Source organism: Trachurus japonicus, chromosome 16 (assembly GCF_045865225.1).
Source record: "Trachurus japonicus isolate A0001 chromosome 16, Traja_1.0".
In the NCBI taxonomy this organism is placed as follows: domain Eukaryota; kingdom Metazoa; phylum Chordata; class Actinopteri; order Carangiformes; family Carangidae; genus Trachurus; species Trachurus japonicus.
Window position 1 is genome coordinate 10,046,067 of NC_140922.1, and position 17,683 is coordinate 10,063,749.

Sequence of the window (17,683 nt, forward strand, 5' to 3'; positions counted from 1 at the left end):
ATCATCAATATAGCTCCCTGACCATTTCCCATCAACTTTAGACACCTCCAATATATCTTCAAGTAATCTGAACATAACTTCATCTATGTAAGCTAATAAAGTGGCACACACACTGTTCCCTTGTTCTGTGCTGTGATAACCTGCCATATAAATGTGTCACAGGTTAAACATCTCGCTATATACTAATCTCATCCACACACGCACACACCCACTGGGCTCATTCTGGATGAACCAGTAGATTTCCCTGCTAAGATGAGCAGCCCAATCCACTCTGTCTCTCATTATCTGCGGCCTGTGCCTCCATCTAACTGCAGCCAGAGAAGAATACCTGTGCTGCCTTTGAAGTCCAAGACAGACTACAGTAAATTATTAGCTTTGCCTTCACAACACAGCTCCAGACCCCCCCGGCTGTTCCCTCCGTGGTGGGTGCCATTTACCTGTCCCAGTGTCCAGTCGCTGGGTTGTCTCTCATAAAAGGTAAACAACAATGCCCCCCCGTTACACCTCGCTGTAGCACTGTTTGAGTTAATCTCCCTACCCCGTGAGAGACACAGTGGATGTGGGTGAGTTTATGTAGGCCTGTAACAATAGAGAGAGGGAGAGAGGGAGACATGGGAGGGAGAGAGCGGCACAGCAGCTCAGATTAAATAGCCAACATTCCTTTAAAAGGAAGAGAAGGTAGCCTTTGGGCTCCAGACAAGCCTGCACTTGTAAAACACGGGGAGAGAGAGATGACAAGTGCAGTGCTCCTCTAGTCTAGCAGAGCGTAACAGGAAGTGGCAGGGCCTGCTTCACATGGGGCCTCTGGGGTGCAGCGGCTGACTGCGAACGCGTCACAGTCTCCAAAAAACCGCCAGCTGCAACGCCCTGAACACACACACACACACACACACACACACGACGGCACCATATAATAATTAGCAAACCAAGTCGTTATTAGCACACACTGGAAATGTGAGTTTGCCTGGGCACAGCTTGTGCTCGCAGACTACAACAACCCAGGAGGGGTAAAGCACATATATAGGCACCATGAGGACAAACTAGCCTGGAAACCTAGAATATTTTTATTTATTTTGTATTTTTAAACTGTTGTTATTGAGGGAGTGATTAATGAAAACATGGCGGCTTACTGCCAAGCACAACCCCCCACTGCTCCAGCCTCCTATCTTTAGTTAATGACTGCATTGAGATAATGAAGCTGAACTAGTACAGTAGACCTAATTGCAGTTTCCTGCAAACACAGGAAACTCCTGCCTGTTCTGCACAGGCAATGTCCTTTGTGTCACGAGGCCAAAAAAAAAAAAAAAAAGCATCATAGGTAATCAATTATATGCAGACACTAATTATTGAACTCTGCTCTGTCTGCTTTGTCCCACTCTATATGCTCTATATAGACTGATCTGATAAGTGAGAGGTATAGGAGGAGGGAGGGCAGAGGCAGAGGACTGGGAGGGACTCCTGTCATACTGAGCAGCCTGTGTTGTTAAAAACACAATGTTTACAAATGAATAAAAGGGAGAAACAAGGGGGGGGGGCTGATCACCTAGGTCTGTAATCACACTGCTAAGTGGTCATCTTTGACTTGGACACAGCTGGAAACAACAAAAATGAAGACGCAAATAGACTTTTAGCCTACTCTGTGGTAGATTTTTCCTTATGAGAAACAACCAAAGCGCTCCTGTGATAGATTTCTCCTGCAAAGAAGATACAAATACATAAAACTTCACAAGGTCATCAGCCATAAACTCTCCACTGACTAGCAACGACACAGCATAACTCCATTTGGGAACATTAAAAGTGATTTGTAGTTTGGGATGGGACCCTAAAAACGAGTAAAGCCGTAAAAAAAAACAAAAAAAAAACAGCAGCAGCACTCTGCTACCTGAAGTTGTCCTACCCACATAGAGACTAATGTAATATGACCTAAGTTTTCCCCTCATAGAGCCACAGTTTCACCCGGTGCTTCTAGCCTATAAATGGGACAAAAATACTGAACAAGCCTGTTGTTAGTTTCATACAACAGCCTATAGATGTATATAGGCTATGTATGAAGAGGGTGAGATGAAGGGGAAGCCAGCCGGAGCAGAGCATTCCTCTGCGGGGACGCCACCGTCTGCTGCTCGGCTGTAGAGGTGTGGGAGAGGAGGGTGGAGGTGGTGGTGGGACAAGCCGTTTCTCTCGGTTTTAACAAACACTCCCGACGACTTTTCATCAATCAAACAGAGCCACAAAAGTTCACTCTCTACGTAAAGTCTGCGTGCATAGGAATAAAATAATGTACTCACCCTTAGACTGAGAGAAAACGACAGGCAGCGAGTCTAATAGGTTTCCTGTTCGAAAGTTGCCGTGTGTCAGTGGGAAAAAAACATTGTACGCGGAAGTAGACATAAAAAAAACAGAGGGTGATCAGCAGACGGAGATTAGGCTACAGAGCAAAGATTTGGTCTTTTTTTCTTCCTCTTTTTTTGTTGAAAATGTCTGTGCTCGGTGTGTCCGACAGCACCACAACACGGGTGATAAACGCACTTATTTCCTCGGTGTGTTTACGGCTTCCCCGTCAATTAAAAAAGAAAAAAAGTAGCCCGTCTGAACTGGTTGTTTCCGCACTGTGTTACACAGTAACTCGTCCCCATTGAGCTGCTCGACAGCTACTGAGCACTAAGTGTTTTACTGTAAGGCAGGCCCGTCATATTTACGTCTGTGCGTGATTTATCCTCGGTTAAAAGCGCCTTATTAGCAATTATGGGATTTTTTTTTCATATAACTATTTGAACTTTAAACTCAAAACACTCTCACTGTTCAACTGTCTATTAATAATAACTACCTCCCCCAGATTATTTCCACATTAACTCATAGAAACTCTGTTTTATAAACTTAAATCTGTCTGAGTCCAAACAGAACAGAAAAATGTGTTGTCTTCCTTAATCAGTCAATAATTTGTTCCTAAATAACAACTGCAGCTCTATTGATTTTACCTTTATGTTAAAGTCACAGCTGTTTTGTTGTTGATGTCCTATAAATATACTTCAGTCTCTATTCAGAGTCAGTCTGAAGAGATTCCAGCTGTTTAGCACCATAAAGGGACATCTGTCTGTTGTGAAATCAAGGCTTCTGTTTGCAGAGAGGATTACTCAAACTAAACTTTACTGTCTCACACTGCTTCACTTCATCTCTGGGTCTCATGCGCCACCACGTGGAGGAACATGGACACGACACCGGGCCCCTTCATTATCTGAACTTATTGATCTAACTTGACCTGTGCTCTCAAACTGATGTGACCCCACGAAAAACCATAGTTAGGAAAAACTTCAGAATTTCCTGGCAGGAAACACTGGCCCAGCTGTTTTGTTGAAACAGAGTAAAGTCTGAGGTTGAACTTTTATTCTTGACCTCAGGAAAACACAACTGGTTAGTATCTGTTCTTGGGCATTTAGACATTTCCCATGACTGAACTGTAGCTGGTTCTTTGAATCTATATGTTTTGGTGACCACATTAAAGAGTCCTTGTCCATGTTGGATTAAAATTAGTTTTTTTAGTTTTTTACAAAAACGTCTTTTTGCATTGATTTAAAATTGGTGTGTTGGGTCATAGCTCTCTGATGGTGACAGTGTCGAGGCTCTGGTTAATAACAGACTGCTCTGTGATGACAATATTCACACACCTTCCTACTACGGTCATCTCTTTTAGAATCAACCTGTCGGCTTTAGTCTCCTATTTAGTTTTGTCTGTCACATATTCTGTCTAGCTACTTTATGATGTGAGTTAAGGAGGTATAGATGTTTTATTTTCTGTGAGAAGAAGATCCTCTTTTTAATCAAACTGTACAACAACCTCAGGCACCATGTTGTCATTAGCACTGACATATAACTTCCACATAGCCTACATATAGACTGGACCTGGAGGTTTTGTGTGGGTGTCTCTGAGTGTAGTGTGTGACCCAAAGTCAGATCTATTTTTCTGTTTCACAGCCTTACATTCAAATTGCTCAGCTCCAATTTGCCCTTAATTAGAAATAACACACATACACCGGTCCACCAGATTGGTGTTCAAACACTAAAATATACCTCACACTTGACTGAAATTTTACATCCCCAGTGTTTGTACAATTATTACAATTATTTTTAATTATAATGTTTTGTTTTGTTATGTCCTAATCTCTTTGTGGCTTGTTGAACAGTGAAAGTCAAACACACCATATGAACAACAAAGAGATATGTCATAATTTTACTGTTAATAACATCATTTCTTAATTGAATTATGTTTCAGTTCAAATTGAGTGTTTATATGGCATTGTGTTTGATACTATTTGATGCTGTTTTGTTTTTTTTTGCTCAAACATACATGACCCCATCATCCTAAAAATGTACACAGTCATTTTGTCATCATCTGTCTCAAGTTCTCAACCATATTTGTTTCAACAGAAATCCAGATATAATTGATACATGATCAACTTAACACTTTTCAATTTTAATTTTTAATTTCCTCACAGTGTAGCTTCAGTGCTAATTATTTGTATGTTTGCAAAAGAAACTTTATATTTTATTAAAACCAAGAAGGATCCTGACGGTCATTTGTCAGATATTAGCAGTCACATCTGGTTTATTTATTCTATATGTTACTAACTATGGGGAATTATAAGAGATTACACAGAAAAATGTAGTTTAATTCCAAATATTCCAAATATAAATCACTGTTGCCCATAAAATATATATTTTTAACTGCTTCTCTTGAAATGATTGTGACAATGTGATTTATTCCTGGTAGATAAAGTGTATATCTTCTCAAAACTTTATTGATTAATCACATCCAAACATATCAGTGAGAAAATTAAATCAGAATTAATCTTTATATAGAAATAAAAAGAGGAATGTGTCTGAAAAGAAAAATTATTCCAACTTTATGTGCAACAGTGTATATTGTAAAAATATGAACACGGTTTATTCACTGCAATAAATACCTTAAATAGCTTCAAAGATGATGACAGAATAAGCAATAGAAGAGCCACCTTCCCCTTCAGTGTTCGCCATGACACAGTGAATGAGTTCAACAAGATCACAGTCAACAACAGTCCACTATCCAGAATAATGTTTATTGCTTTTGAAGATATTAATCTTTTTCTTCTTTTTTGCACTTTCAATTTTTCTTCTTTACAGTAAAACAAAGAGAGATGACAGGTAAAACCACTGCATTGTCATTTTTGGATGTGTACACACACATACACACACAAAGGAAACAGTATTTACAGCTGTTAGTCGGTGAAGTCCACGTGGAGGTGACTGGAGGCCTTTCCTGTAGCAACTCAACAAACATAGAGCTTTACATTAACTTTACAATAGAGCTTTCACAACTAATCGTATACCGCCACTGTTTGACAAACCATAGGCTATGAAGGCTATGACGCTGTACATTATGGTTTATTGTTCACTCTGTGCTGAGAAACTGGGCCGGAGAAAGGATGCTGGTCAAAAACAGATAAACAGTTTTTGAATATTTTTTTCCACTGTTAAATGTCCTCAAGCAAACCGAATTGCGCTGCTGCTGGCATGGACAAAAAGCATTGATTGAAAAATAATCAAAACAGATTTTCGGGGGAGGATTTAAAGAAGAAAATGCGAAGACCAATATTATTCACATTTGACTAATTACAGTACAGTTACACTGGGTGAATGCTAACTATAAAAATAAGTCTACCGGCATATATTTGAACCCAAAGGGTTTGTACGTTGGGCATCTGGCAAAAATGACCAAAGGGCACAATTAACTGGGGTTGAGAAAATCAGAGACAATTCCCAGTGTGACCTCTGTCCTCATCATAGAAAAACATCTTCAGAGTGCAGATCTTCTGCCATTAATAATTTAAACTTTGATACACCTAAGCTTATAATTTTTCCAACATGTTTAAATACTGAATTAAATCACAACAATACAGCTAAATCTTATCATAGTGAATAATAATTAAATGTAATGTACACAATATTAAAATATATACACAGAAATATTCATACAAATTTTTAGATTGGCCCAGCTCCCTCTGCTCTCTTTTTCTTTCCTTTTAGAAAATGTGCAGGAAAATACTCAAACCACGGGACAAAATAAATATTCACGGACCACCACAGTTAGCACTATTAGAAATATGGATTTTGAACATTTAAAATAACCTGCAAGAAACAATATCATTTCAAAGTAAGTGCAAAATAAACTTGAGGGGCAACAATTTTGAGGACAGGATTACGGAGGAGAGGCGATGGTTTCTCTGAGGGAGATGTTGCCTCCACAGACCACCAGGTGGCAGTATTTGACTATGTCTCAAAAGTCATAGTGATTATTACTGTACATATAGTCCAGATCTCAAGATTTACAGTACAAATCTGTAAAATTGGATCGATCGGCGCATTATTTGTTGTTCTGTTCTGTTAGTATAGGGATGTTGTTTGTTAATATTTGCCCACGCAGGCATCGCTGTGTTGTAATTTACTACCTCGCTGCCTCCTATCATAGCTCGGCCGTGGACAGCAAATTGCAGAGTACTGCTGGCGATGTGTAAACAAGTCTGCAAACCAGGGAGTGATCATTTAGTGTGCAAGATCAAAGTAGAGAGGAAAGATGGTGACACAGACGGCCGATACCCTTAATACTATACGCCCCATATGCTCGGAGATGGGTAAGTCGGTAGTGTAATGGACTGTAGGCAAGTGAAAACTTGAACAGTGCACACAGGGAAACAGCAATTTTATGAGTAAAGAGCATAACTGCCTTTCCTGGGAAAAGTATCTATCAAGACTGATGGGAGAGAGTTGATGATCTACAGCGGAGAAGTGTCGCAGAGAAATGAAAGGAGAGAAGAAGAGAGTTATCAGAGCTTAGACTGGCAAGATGGTGGACGTAGGAGAAAATGTATTAGCTGTGTATCATTTTGAGAGTCTCTGTCTCCCTGTGTCTTTCATGCAGAGCCATGGAAGGGGAGAGTGAGGGAGCCAGGGAGGGCGGAGGGGGAGAGATGGGGATCAGGCTCTTCAGAGGATGCGGGGACACGGGCGGAGGAAGCGAGGAGATGGGCGGCAGCGCGCTCCCTTTCTTTCCATCCAACACGATCTGTGGCCGGCCGGCCAGGCCGGACTCCTTCCTGATGCCGAACTCGTGCTCGTTCTCGTTGTCTGAGCTGCAGTCGCTTAGATCCGTGATCTCCAGGTCTGAGTCCGACTCCGGGTCCTGCTTCACCCCCCCTCTCCTCTCCGTGGGGCTCTGCCGGCCCGTCCCGGTCCCGGCCGCCAGCCCGACCGCTCCGAGCCCCAGACTCAGCCCCGTGCCCGGAGGACTGGTCTCCGCCCTTTCCCGATCCCCGAGCGCCGCCCCAATGTCCGTCCGACCGATGGACAGGCTCCCCGGGTAGGGGGGCAGTAAGAGTCTGGCCGGCTGACCACCCGCTGTGCCGTTCGTCCCGCCGGTTTGCCCCGCCGCTCCTCTCTCGCCCCCGCCTGCCTCCCCTGGGGGGAGCAGGGAGGAGAAGGGGTGAGGCAGCTGGGAAAGGCTGCTCTGCAAAGGGTTGGGGTAAAACTGGGAGGGGTAGAGGGAGCCAGGGGGCAGTTTGGGGCAGTTATTGAGAGAGAAGGCCCCTGGGAGGTAGGGGTTGAAGCCCCAGGGGTAGTCAAAGGGTGGGTTGCGAGGGTACGGGCCCAGCAGGGACGGGGGCTTGGAGTAGCATGGGGCACCTATAGGACAGAGAGAATCCAGACACGGAGGTTAAAACTCAGAAGGGCCAAAGGTGTCTTGACATACAACATCCAAGAATGTTCACTAATTATGCTCAGCGGTATTAGCAATTCTAATCAGGAGCCACAGGGGCCAATTCTGGCACGGTTGCTTTCAACAAAAATCTGACGGTTCATTTATGCATGCCAGTACTGTGCATTACACCCACTTCACACTGCTGCAACCCAGATGTGATCACAAAGATTCTGCACTGCAGTCGAAACTTACTTAGAAAAAAAAAAAAAAAATCAAACAACTAATCAAGCGGAGTTTAACATCTTCCAAATAATTCCAGAAGGAAATATTTGCCACTGTTGTGACTGCACATCAGCACAGCAGGGACAGTCACCTTGTTGAAAAATCCATCGGAGGAATAATAAAGAATGTATTACCAGACTAGTGTGTCTACTTCCAGGGGTTAAATGAGTGACAGGAAGAAAACTTGTAAACCGTCGGGCTCTTGTTGCCCCCCCACCACCACCACACACACACACACACACACTTCCCCCCTCTCCCTCCGTGTTTTCACATGTCATTATATCATTTTAGATTAAGCGAAAATCATTAAGGTGTGGCAAATTAAATATCGCACTGTGTTTCAATCCAGTTCCTTGTAAGCATCACTTGATAACAGAAAAAGGGGGTAAATCTGAGGTGATGCTGGAATTCAATTTTAATGAACAAACAAAAGCATTGCCTCTCAACCCTACTGTACTTCCTTCCAACTGACAACCAACTCAAAGATTCTCTCTCTCTCTTTCTCTCTCTGCTGTGCCCCCCATCTTTCCCTGACTGTCTTCCTCGCTCTCTCTCTCTCTCTCACTCGCTTGCTCTCTTCCACTCCGTTATTTACTATGCAGGGCTAATTTGACAGTGGTGAAGTCTGCGTGCTGGGCCAGGAGTAGCTGGCAGACACATGAATATTGAATCAGTCAGGCAGGCCTCACTTGCTTATGAAAACACAGTAATGGGCGCCCACAGGCCACAAACTGAAGCCTGCACCCTCAATTAGGGCCTTCCTGCCTGGGAAGGGATTAGGACAGCGGGGACACATGGGAGGGAGAGGAGGGTGAGAAGGGAAGAAGGGGAGGGGGGGGGGGTAGGACCTGAGGACAAACAGAGTGGGGAGGGAGGGAGGGAGAGGAAGGGGGAGGAGGAGGAGGAGGAGGGGAGGGGGGTTTGCAGGTTGTGTGATGAGGAGTGCATGCAACTGCTTACATGCTACCTCTCTCTGGCTCTGCGTGTTTGTCGTACGCATTCTGATGCACGTATATGAAGAAAAGACGAACAAAGGCAGGCGCGTTAACACATGTACGTAATGTCAATCGCGCCAACCCCACGCTGCGTTTATTGACACTCGTATGCGAGAGGAAAAGGAGAGGACAAATCGCGCAGAAAGGGTGGGCAACTTCTCCAGCCTTCCACTTGTGTTTTTACCGCGCTGATGTGCATAATTCACAGGCTAACCTGGCCTCTCTCACCTGAAGCACAGCCTCACTGCGGGGAGCGTTGAGACAGCCATGTCTCCTATTTCCTTTAACAATAAATGCTCAAGCCTCCCTATATCCTCCACTCTCTCTCTCTCCTCTCTTACTTGCTTTCCACCTTCTCCTCCTCTCTTTGTTTCAGGAGGTCTACTTTATGTGTATACACCCCCCCCTCGTACAAGCTGTTTGTTTGGTTTTTTTTTGTCTCTAGGATACTAAAAGATTCCTATTTGTTCTCTGGCAACTTAAAGTTTTTGACAAAGTTTTCCCCTCCTGTCGGCTCACCTGAACTGAGGAAAGGGAATGCGTCCAGTCTCAGCTTGTCTCCTTCTGGCCCCGGTGCCGTGGTCCCTCGATCAAACAGGGATGTTCCTCTGCCGGAGTCTGGCAAACGGGGAAACAGGGACTGTATGGCCTGAGCAACAAAGAGAGGAGAGAAAACACAAAAAAAAGAGAGGGAAAAAAATGAGTTGTGCAATGAAAATAACTTCCTAAATAAAGCACATGGATTCCCACAAATCTGACCTCATGCACGCTGCTGCTGTGTTATGCGGAGGAAAAGTCACATGTTGACAGCAGCACCCTGCAGAGCGTGATGCAAACAGTGACACAGTCGCGGCAAGGACAGGATAAAATGGGAGCCATGGGAGTCGGGGGGTAAAAAGGGAGGTAGGAGGACGCAGAGGCTCAGCGACTCAAAGGCAGGAAGAGTACAGAGTCAAATGGAGACCAGCGATTAAGATCGTGGGCACAAAGGATAAATGACAAGAAAAGAGTGAGGGATTTTGGGCCAGTTTGTTTGAAGGGACACAGGACGAATAGGACTGAGATCTGAGAGACTGACATCCATTCAGGATGTAGGGCAGCTGTGTGTGTGTGTGTGTGTGTGTCGATGTGTAAAATACGTGACAGAGAAAGAGACAAGGTAAAAAAAAATAAAATAAATGGAACAGTTGAATCTCAGGAATCAGGGGGACAAAGGGGGATTTTTTTCCCCGAGCAGGACTGCGGATCAATAGTATCTGTCACCCCACAGCCCTAAGTTTGAAAGGCGAGACTGTACTCCCAAGCTGTGAGATCTGCGTTGCTTAACAAACCGCATTAATGACCCGCCATTGATCTGATCTAACGCGACCCCTTTGCTTTCTATTTCTTTCATTTTCAATCGATGACAGATGGATACGCCATCAGAGGCGGGGATAAGAGAAGGAGGGGATAACGTCTTCTTTTGTTTTAAGGACAAGTTAAAACCGTCCCCCTCCACTGTCGCCTCTCAGAGTGTGTCTCCTTATCCCATCTTAAGGATGGTGCAGACAAATGATGGATGATTCTCTTTTACTGTACTCTCAAGTTATGTGCACTTTCTAGGACATTAGTTGCCTGAAATAAAATTAGCTGCACACTCCAACACTTAAATCAAAGTGAAAAAATAGAGTCCTCTGAAACAATCTGTGTGGCTACATCCATAATTTAGCGTGGACACATTTAAATGGATTTGTTCACTGTTTTATTTTCTATAAATATCAGATTCAGCTTCAGTAGACCTCCAAATAAAGTCATTATTTTCCAACTAAATTATAACATTTTTTTGCCCATGCCTCCCTCTGTCTGTGTTCGGATACAATTTATCTTTGTAAAAATTTTACAATCTCACAGGGCAAATAATAAGTGAGTTGTACTCCATTACGATCACCAGTAGAGACAGTGAATAAAAGATGGATATGGTGAATACCACACATTCCCTTGTACAAATCAAATGCACAGCAGGGGCCTGAGAAATACAACGGCAAATAGCCAAGAGAAAATGGATTTCAGTTACCTGTATTAAACCACCATTAATAAAAAAGTTGTGTGTCTTTCCATTTCTACCTTTTATATTATTATATATTTTTCACAGGTTTCCCTTCACTTTATTCCTGTGCATTTAAATATCATATTTACAAGCCATACACCCACAAATATGGATATAATTTGGATTGCAAAAATGTCAGACTATACATTTATGTTTATTTACTGACACTGCATTATTTTCATTTTCTTAAATCTACTATATGTATCAAAGTATATTCCCCCCACCCTCTCCCAGGCCCGTCATCCTACCCTTCGTACCTCTGGGGTGCAGTCTGGTGCAGTGGAGCCGCCATTGAAGTGGTTCTGGGCCAGAAAGAAGGGAGAGTTGGCCATGTCCAGGATGGGGTAGTTCACCAGCACCACCTTGCTGAAGTTGAACTTGTAGGTGAAACGTTTCCCTTTGGTTTTGTGCAAAATGCGTTTGTTGTAGTAATACCTGCAAAGGATGAGGGCGGCGTGTCGAAGCAGGGATGGAGTGAAGGGATAAAAGATAAAGGAAAAGGGAAGAGAAAAAGGAAAAGCGGAGAGGAGGATTAATATAATGCTCACATCAAGGTTTTGTATTTCATCACCAACCGAAGAGAATGAGTAAACAACTTGAGCGCTGTGGGGCGAGAGCTATGCTGATTTCCCATTGTTTTTATTCAACTCCTCCTTCCTCCAATCAATTCATGTCTGACTGCCTTGATTCAACACAATATGCTCCTGTGGAGGGAAATTTTATTCAGCTCTTAACAGACAAAAAGTCAAAAAAACAGAAACCCTTCAAGTGTCTGAAGCTCTTAATATGCAGTCAACTGCAAAACAAAAGACAAAAACAGCAAAACAACAAGACAAAGTACTCCTTTTATCATACTAAAAGTATTTACAATTCCCAAAATATACGGTGAGTATATTAATATATGATATAATATGTATTATGACATCAAAGTCAATGAAATGATGACTTCAAATGAAAAAAAGAATATGTGTGGTTTTAAGTAAGCAATCTAAATTGTATTTAAGAAAAAAACATAGATTTGTCACCGTTGAAATGAGAATAATAATAATGATTAAATGAAATGAACGGTGCGACCTGAACTGAATAAGTCATCCTCATATTTAACTGGAACCATCCCTGAAACTGTCATGTAAATAAACATGACAACAGGAAACGGTCATCGTTTCCCAGCAGCAAATCACATTTACAAAGAGGTGGGACAACAATGGGGGGGGGGGTCTCCATGGCAACGACCTCAGGTGTCTCCCCGTGGGCATGTCGAGCCGTCGTCATGCCGGTTTCCTGTGCCACCCACTGAGGTGTCACAGTGTTCAGTCTGCCAGGATGCCAGGCTGATCGGCAGCAGAGGCAAAACATGCAGCCATCTGGTTTAGGTAGAGGAGCTGAGCGCTCAGGTGGGGCTGAGGGGGGAAGCGTGTGTGTGTGTGTGTGTGTGTGTGGGGGGGGGCTATAGAGTGATGAACCTGCGTCAGTTTACTGTGAGATGGTATAAATCTCAAACCCCAATTTCTTTGAGCACTTAGGTTTTTTTGTGTGTGTTAAAGTGACCGCAGTAAGTGCACCAAACAGAGCACATTAGACAACCTCAGCACTAAACACTGGTGAGTGGCCCCCTCATTATGCAGCCGCATTATATCAACAAATACAGCAGCGTGTACGTATCAGCATGTATCCACAGTGGCTGCACTCGGCGCAATGATGTGTACGTGTTTTGCTATGCGTGGCAATTGTGCCGTGGCCCTTAATTGAGCAATTAAGTGAGGCTAATTAAGAAGGCTAATTGTGGCCCCAGCCAATTCATAACAATTAGACTCTGACGACAGCCCCCATTAAAAAGAGGCCAAAGGAAAGCGGTGGAAGGGGGGGGTGTTGGGGGGGTTGGGGTAGGAGAACAAGTTGGGGTAGCGTGTATTTGCATAAGAAAACTGTGTGTGCGGTTGGGGGTGTAAAATGCTGAAGGTATCTGAAGGAGTGCGAACCGTATTGTTATAATCACCTTCGGCAAGTTTCTGTGCCGAGCAGTTTCCCCGTTTTGAAGAAGTGGAGGCAATTTCAGACTTAGGCTTAATTTTGAAATCCCTATTGAATTTTTTATTTGGCAGCTCAATGCTGAACTTTCCATTAGGATGTCCACAGATAAGGAGAAATTGAGGGTATTGACGTTCCCTAGGACAAGTCCCACTTTTATCTTCCCTTTTTTTTTTCTTTATACCAAAATGGAAAAAAAGTAAACAGTTTATGTAAACCATGGGTGATAAACATCTTGATTTATCTGTTACTAGCAGTGTTATTGCTTGACATTCAACACATCTTGTACAAACACATGCAGGATAATGTTGATTTCCTGTCATACCTCAGCGCCCTGCTCAGCTTGTCGTAGTTCATGTGAGGTTTGCATTTTCTTATCCCCCACAGCCGGGCCACCTCGTCTGGATCCTTAATGACAAACTCGCCATAGTCCCCCTGCCAGGCGATCACCCCCTGGTACTCCTCCTTCTGCAGCAGCTCCAGGATGAAGTGCCACAGCTGGATCTGTCTGGAGCCGGGGCTCGACTCGGGCTTGTAGGCCCAGTCTGGGAAGGCGAACCCTGGGTGGCGGGAACAGGAAAGAGAGGTGGATGAGGTCAGGGCCTGTCGTTTGTCCCCGCTGCTCGCTAGAGGGGGGGGGTTAAGGTGTGTGTGTTAGGTGGTGGTGATGGGGGGGGTTGTTGCTGTCTGAATGACTGATGAGTGATGGAGGTGAGGGATGATGTGTTTAATATCACAGCGCGTGCCTTGAGCAATGTTAGTCTGCACTAATGCCCTCTAGCCTCAACAGATTGGTCAGTGGGATGATGACAGCTCGCTGGGAGAGATCTGATTGATGCTGCTTGGGTCTGAATTCTAAAAGCCGACTGTATGCACATCACTGATGGAGTTAAGTAGCTTTTTGACTCATGCCAAAGCGAATCTGGCACTAACTAGCCTTGTAAAGCCATTAGATATACAACCAATTACCACCAGAGGCTCAAATTTGTTTAGCAATGTGCATGTGTATGGTTAATCTTTTTACATGAATTTTAACACGTGGTTCTGGTGATGATTCTGATGTTTGTGAAGTTTTATCAGAGCCATATTTACTTGTTTTGGTTGTCTGGTTTTAACCAATTTATGCACGTGGACTGGGTCTAGATTTTTTAAAATGTTTAAAGATTTCTGCTCTTTTTACTGGTACTTTTTTTTTTTTTGGTAATAGATTCTCCAATCAGACCTCAAGCAGAGCTGAAACCATAAAAAAAAAAAAAAAAAGGTTAGAATTACCTCTTGGGGTTCTGGCGATGGGAGCGCGGCAGGGGGACTCACCTGGCGTCCAGAGCGCGGGCACCGGGGGGAGCAGCAGGTCACTGACGCAGTTACAGTCCATGCCTCCACAACACCTGTGAGGACACAAAGACACAATACAGAGAGAGGAAGAGGAAAGTCAGTCAGCAAAGATGAAGTCATTTGAAATGAAATGGCATTTTGCTGAATGCCAGAGGCGGGTGCCCAGCAGGTTGACTTTTAGTGAGCTGAAGTTTTAGTTGAAGAGTGGCAAACTTTGTTGAGAGGTGAGGTATTGCATAAGTGTCAGTATCGCTTCAGAAACATACCTTAAATTGATGTGAAATATGGCAAGGTTGTGTTTTATATGATTTTGGGAGAGATCAGGTGTTTGATGGACGTAATCTTGTGTGGCTAACTAATGCTGCGTCTGATGCAACAGGGTGGACATCCCTATAGTGCATTTATGAACAGGGGGGAGTTAAATAGACTTTTGACATCTGAGTCGAAGCCGAGCAATACTATGCATTAAAAACTAGATTGTTTTTAATTTATAATACAGATCGGCTATTCCAGAGTGGAGTTTATAGCAGCAGTGAAGACTACACATTAATTCAAACATCTCTATGTGCAGGTTTATGTTCAGGTACACAACCACTGAGGGTTAGTTTGAAGGTCTACCTGAATAGGAGAGGCTTCACTTGTGAGAATGAAAATGAATTCTTACTCATTATATGATGGTTTAAGAGCTATATGAACATTTCTCTTATTCTATTCTATTATTAAATGTATATATATTTGTTCTGGTTTTTATTTTACAACATCATATTCGCTAGGTACTTGTGTATTGTAAAATGTGTAACGTAAAAATACAAGCATAAGCAAAACTGAATTTATCAAATAAATGTATTTGACAAAATGCCACTTGAATGTGTTGTATAAGTTTTTTTTAAACTATACTAGTGATGCATAATGTGTTTATTGCTGTTGTTGATCAAGGTGAGGCAAAGACTTATATTGTACATATTGCTGTGGACACAACGTATAATATTTTACAAACTTTAAATATAAAATCTAGATCTACAAAGTAACTACAGTGATCTAATAAATGTAGAGGAGAAAAAATATTTCATAAAATACAAGTGAAATATAAAGTGAAATAGCGTAAAGTCAAAATTCTCAAGTGAAGAACATTATATTGTATTTGGAGACAGAAATGTACTTAGTTAAGTCTATTTGAAAAAACAAAACAAAACAGAAATATATTACAGTTCATATGATATATTCATTACAAAGTTAAATAAAGCAGATATAGTGACGTGCAGTAAACACACACGAGGCAGCAGTGATGAACTTTTCACCACTGACGGAGATGGAGTGTTGTTTTTTCTTTTATTTGCTCCATCCGAACACACCGTAAACAACAGTGTGACTGAGGGAGGGGCCGGTGTGGTCGCTTCATTAACCGGCAGCTTGATCACGATAACGTTCTGCTTCCATAAAGGCATATAGACGTCTGCTGACAGGAGAAGGTGAGGCGGGTTTCTGGTGCTTTGGCGTGACGAGAGCGAGGGGGACTGGGAGACGATGGATCTGGTTTGGATATCACAGTTTCATCAGGGTTGTTTTACAAAGCTCAGATGGAAGAGATGCCCTGCTGCTACACTGGTATCTTTAATGCTGGCCTCTCTATCTCTGCCTTCACTCTCTGCCTCTGTTTAATTATGCTCTGTGAATTTTGGATTTTCCCTCCAGCATTGAAATGGAACGTGAATTATTAAGGTGTGTTTGTATAAATTATTATTGCTAACTCCAGGCATTTCTCTCTCTCTCTCTCTCACACACACACACACACACACACACTCTGACCGACCCTCTCTTTCCATCTATCTATCTATCTCTCTCGTTCGCTCTCACCCTGCTTCTAGCCTTTGGATTGTGGCCCCTCTCGCTCTCTCCTCCCTCTCTTCATCTTTCTTGTTTTCAAGCCGCTCCTTCTGTCTTCAAATATAGAGTTGGCATTCATCCTATCTCACTCACGTATTTTTTCCCTCCCTATCATTCATGTTATCACTTCTTTTTTTCATCTCTCTCTCTCTCTGTCTTGCGTCTCTGCCTGCTCTGGCTCTCCCATAATGAGACAAAGTTATCGTAAGGAATCAAATGACAGCCGTAACTCAATATCTTCACACAAAAGCTACTCACTTTCCACTGGGTTTTATTTTTTCTTCTTCCCCCTCACAAAACTATTGCTACACGTAGGCTGCAACACACATCACTTGGTATTCAGCGAACCGGTATAGATATCAAATCGCACATCGGCCTTCGCACAATTAGAGACGACTCCATTTCAGATGGTACGTGTTTCCATTAAAATGCTGCAATCTGCCGTGCTGGTCTGGACCGAAGGCCTCGGCAGAGATTGGTGGTGTTGAGTCTTTAAAAAAATAAGATATTCTTTGTGTTGGAGGTAGTAATCTATATGTTTCCTCTTCCCTGTGGGCTACGGGTCATGAGTACTAGATCATCTCTTTCATTTTCCATATTCTCATGGTCCGCAGCATGTATAAGCTGGTCTCCTCTGAGGATGATCTATATGTGCGCTCCTATCTGTCGGGGTCTCTCCGGCTACCTCTCCTACCACCTACGCAACGCATCAAATCTATACCCATCCTCCCTTTTCCGATCCAGCAGCGTATCTATACAGGTGAATCCTCCTTTCCTCTTTCCCACCTCCTTCCTATTCACACACACCTATTCAGTGTCTTCTCCCCCTCCCCTCCCCTTCCCTCCTTTCCGTCCCACCCATCTCCTTTTCTCTCCCTCTCTCCTGCTCTGTGTGTTTTGCTTCGGCGCAGTAATTTTCCGTTTGATTTCGGAGGTAATGCATTTTTTACAAATCAAAGAGGAAGCCAGGCTGCCCCCCCTCCCTCCCTCCCTCCCCTCCCTCTCCATCTCCACCTCCTCCTCCTCCTCCCCTCCCTCCCTCCCCTCCCTTCTCCTCCTCCTCTTCTTTCCCTCCCTCCCTAGTCTCCCATCCTCGCCCCCCTCGGCCCCCCAGGCCAGAGAGGAGATAAAGGAGCCCCCATCATTTCCTTGTTAGTTTTGATTTGGGCAGCGCAGGGCTTTCAAGTTCCCCCCATCACCCCCAGAAACATTATAACTAGCAGCCCAGGGAATACTCTTCCTCATACGCACACACTCTTACACACACATGCATGCACAGACTGTCAGATACAGACGCTCACAGATTGTAATGGATTGTACATGCACAGTAAACACACCAGGCTCCAG

The 17,683-nt window shown here is 43.4% G+C and overlaps 3 protein-coding genes across 26 annotated transcripts in view; 1 reads left to right on the top strand and 2 right to left on the bottom strand.

Annotated features, from left to right (window-relative positions):
- arhgef1 (Rho guanine nucleotide exchange factor (GEF) 1) overlaps positions 1-2,356 on the bottom strand; it is a 43,885-nt gene extending 41,529 nt beyond the window's left edge. For all 24 annotated transcript variants that reach the window (XM_085801179.1, XM_085801165.1, XM_085801163.1 and 21 more), the window contains exon 1: positions 2,286-2,356. The gene's annotated coding sequence lies outside the window, so the exon portion shown is untranslated. The remainder of the gene's footprint in view (positions 1-2,285) is intronic.
- Positions 1-17,683, top strand: part of LOC146971730 (trypsin-1-like) — a 215,863-nt gene that overhangs the window by 123,053 nt on the left and 75,127 nt on the right. The window lies entirely within an intron of this gene.
- The window catches only part of erfl1 (Ets2 repressor factor like 1), a 37,455-nt gene continuing 24,845 nt past the window's right edge, over positions 5,074-17,683 (bottom strand). Inside the window, exons 2-6 of the mRNA XM_085801187.1 lie at positions 14,432-14,505; positions 13,443-13,677; positions 11,347-11,524; positions 9,523-9,652; positions 5,074-7,710 (exon numbers count right to left, since the gene is read on the bottom strand). Of these exons, the coding sequence (XP_085657313.1) occupies positions 6,899-7,710; positions 9,523-9,652; positions 11,347-11,524; positions 13,443-13,677; positions 14,432-14,492 (1,416 nt within the window). The 5' untranslated portion in view covers positions 14,493-14,505 and the 3' untranslated portion in view covers positions 5,074-6,898. The remainder of the gene's footprint in view (positions 7,711-9,522; positions 9,653-11,346; positions 11,525-13,442; positions 13,678-14,431; positions 14,506-17,683) is intronic.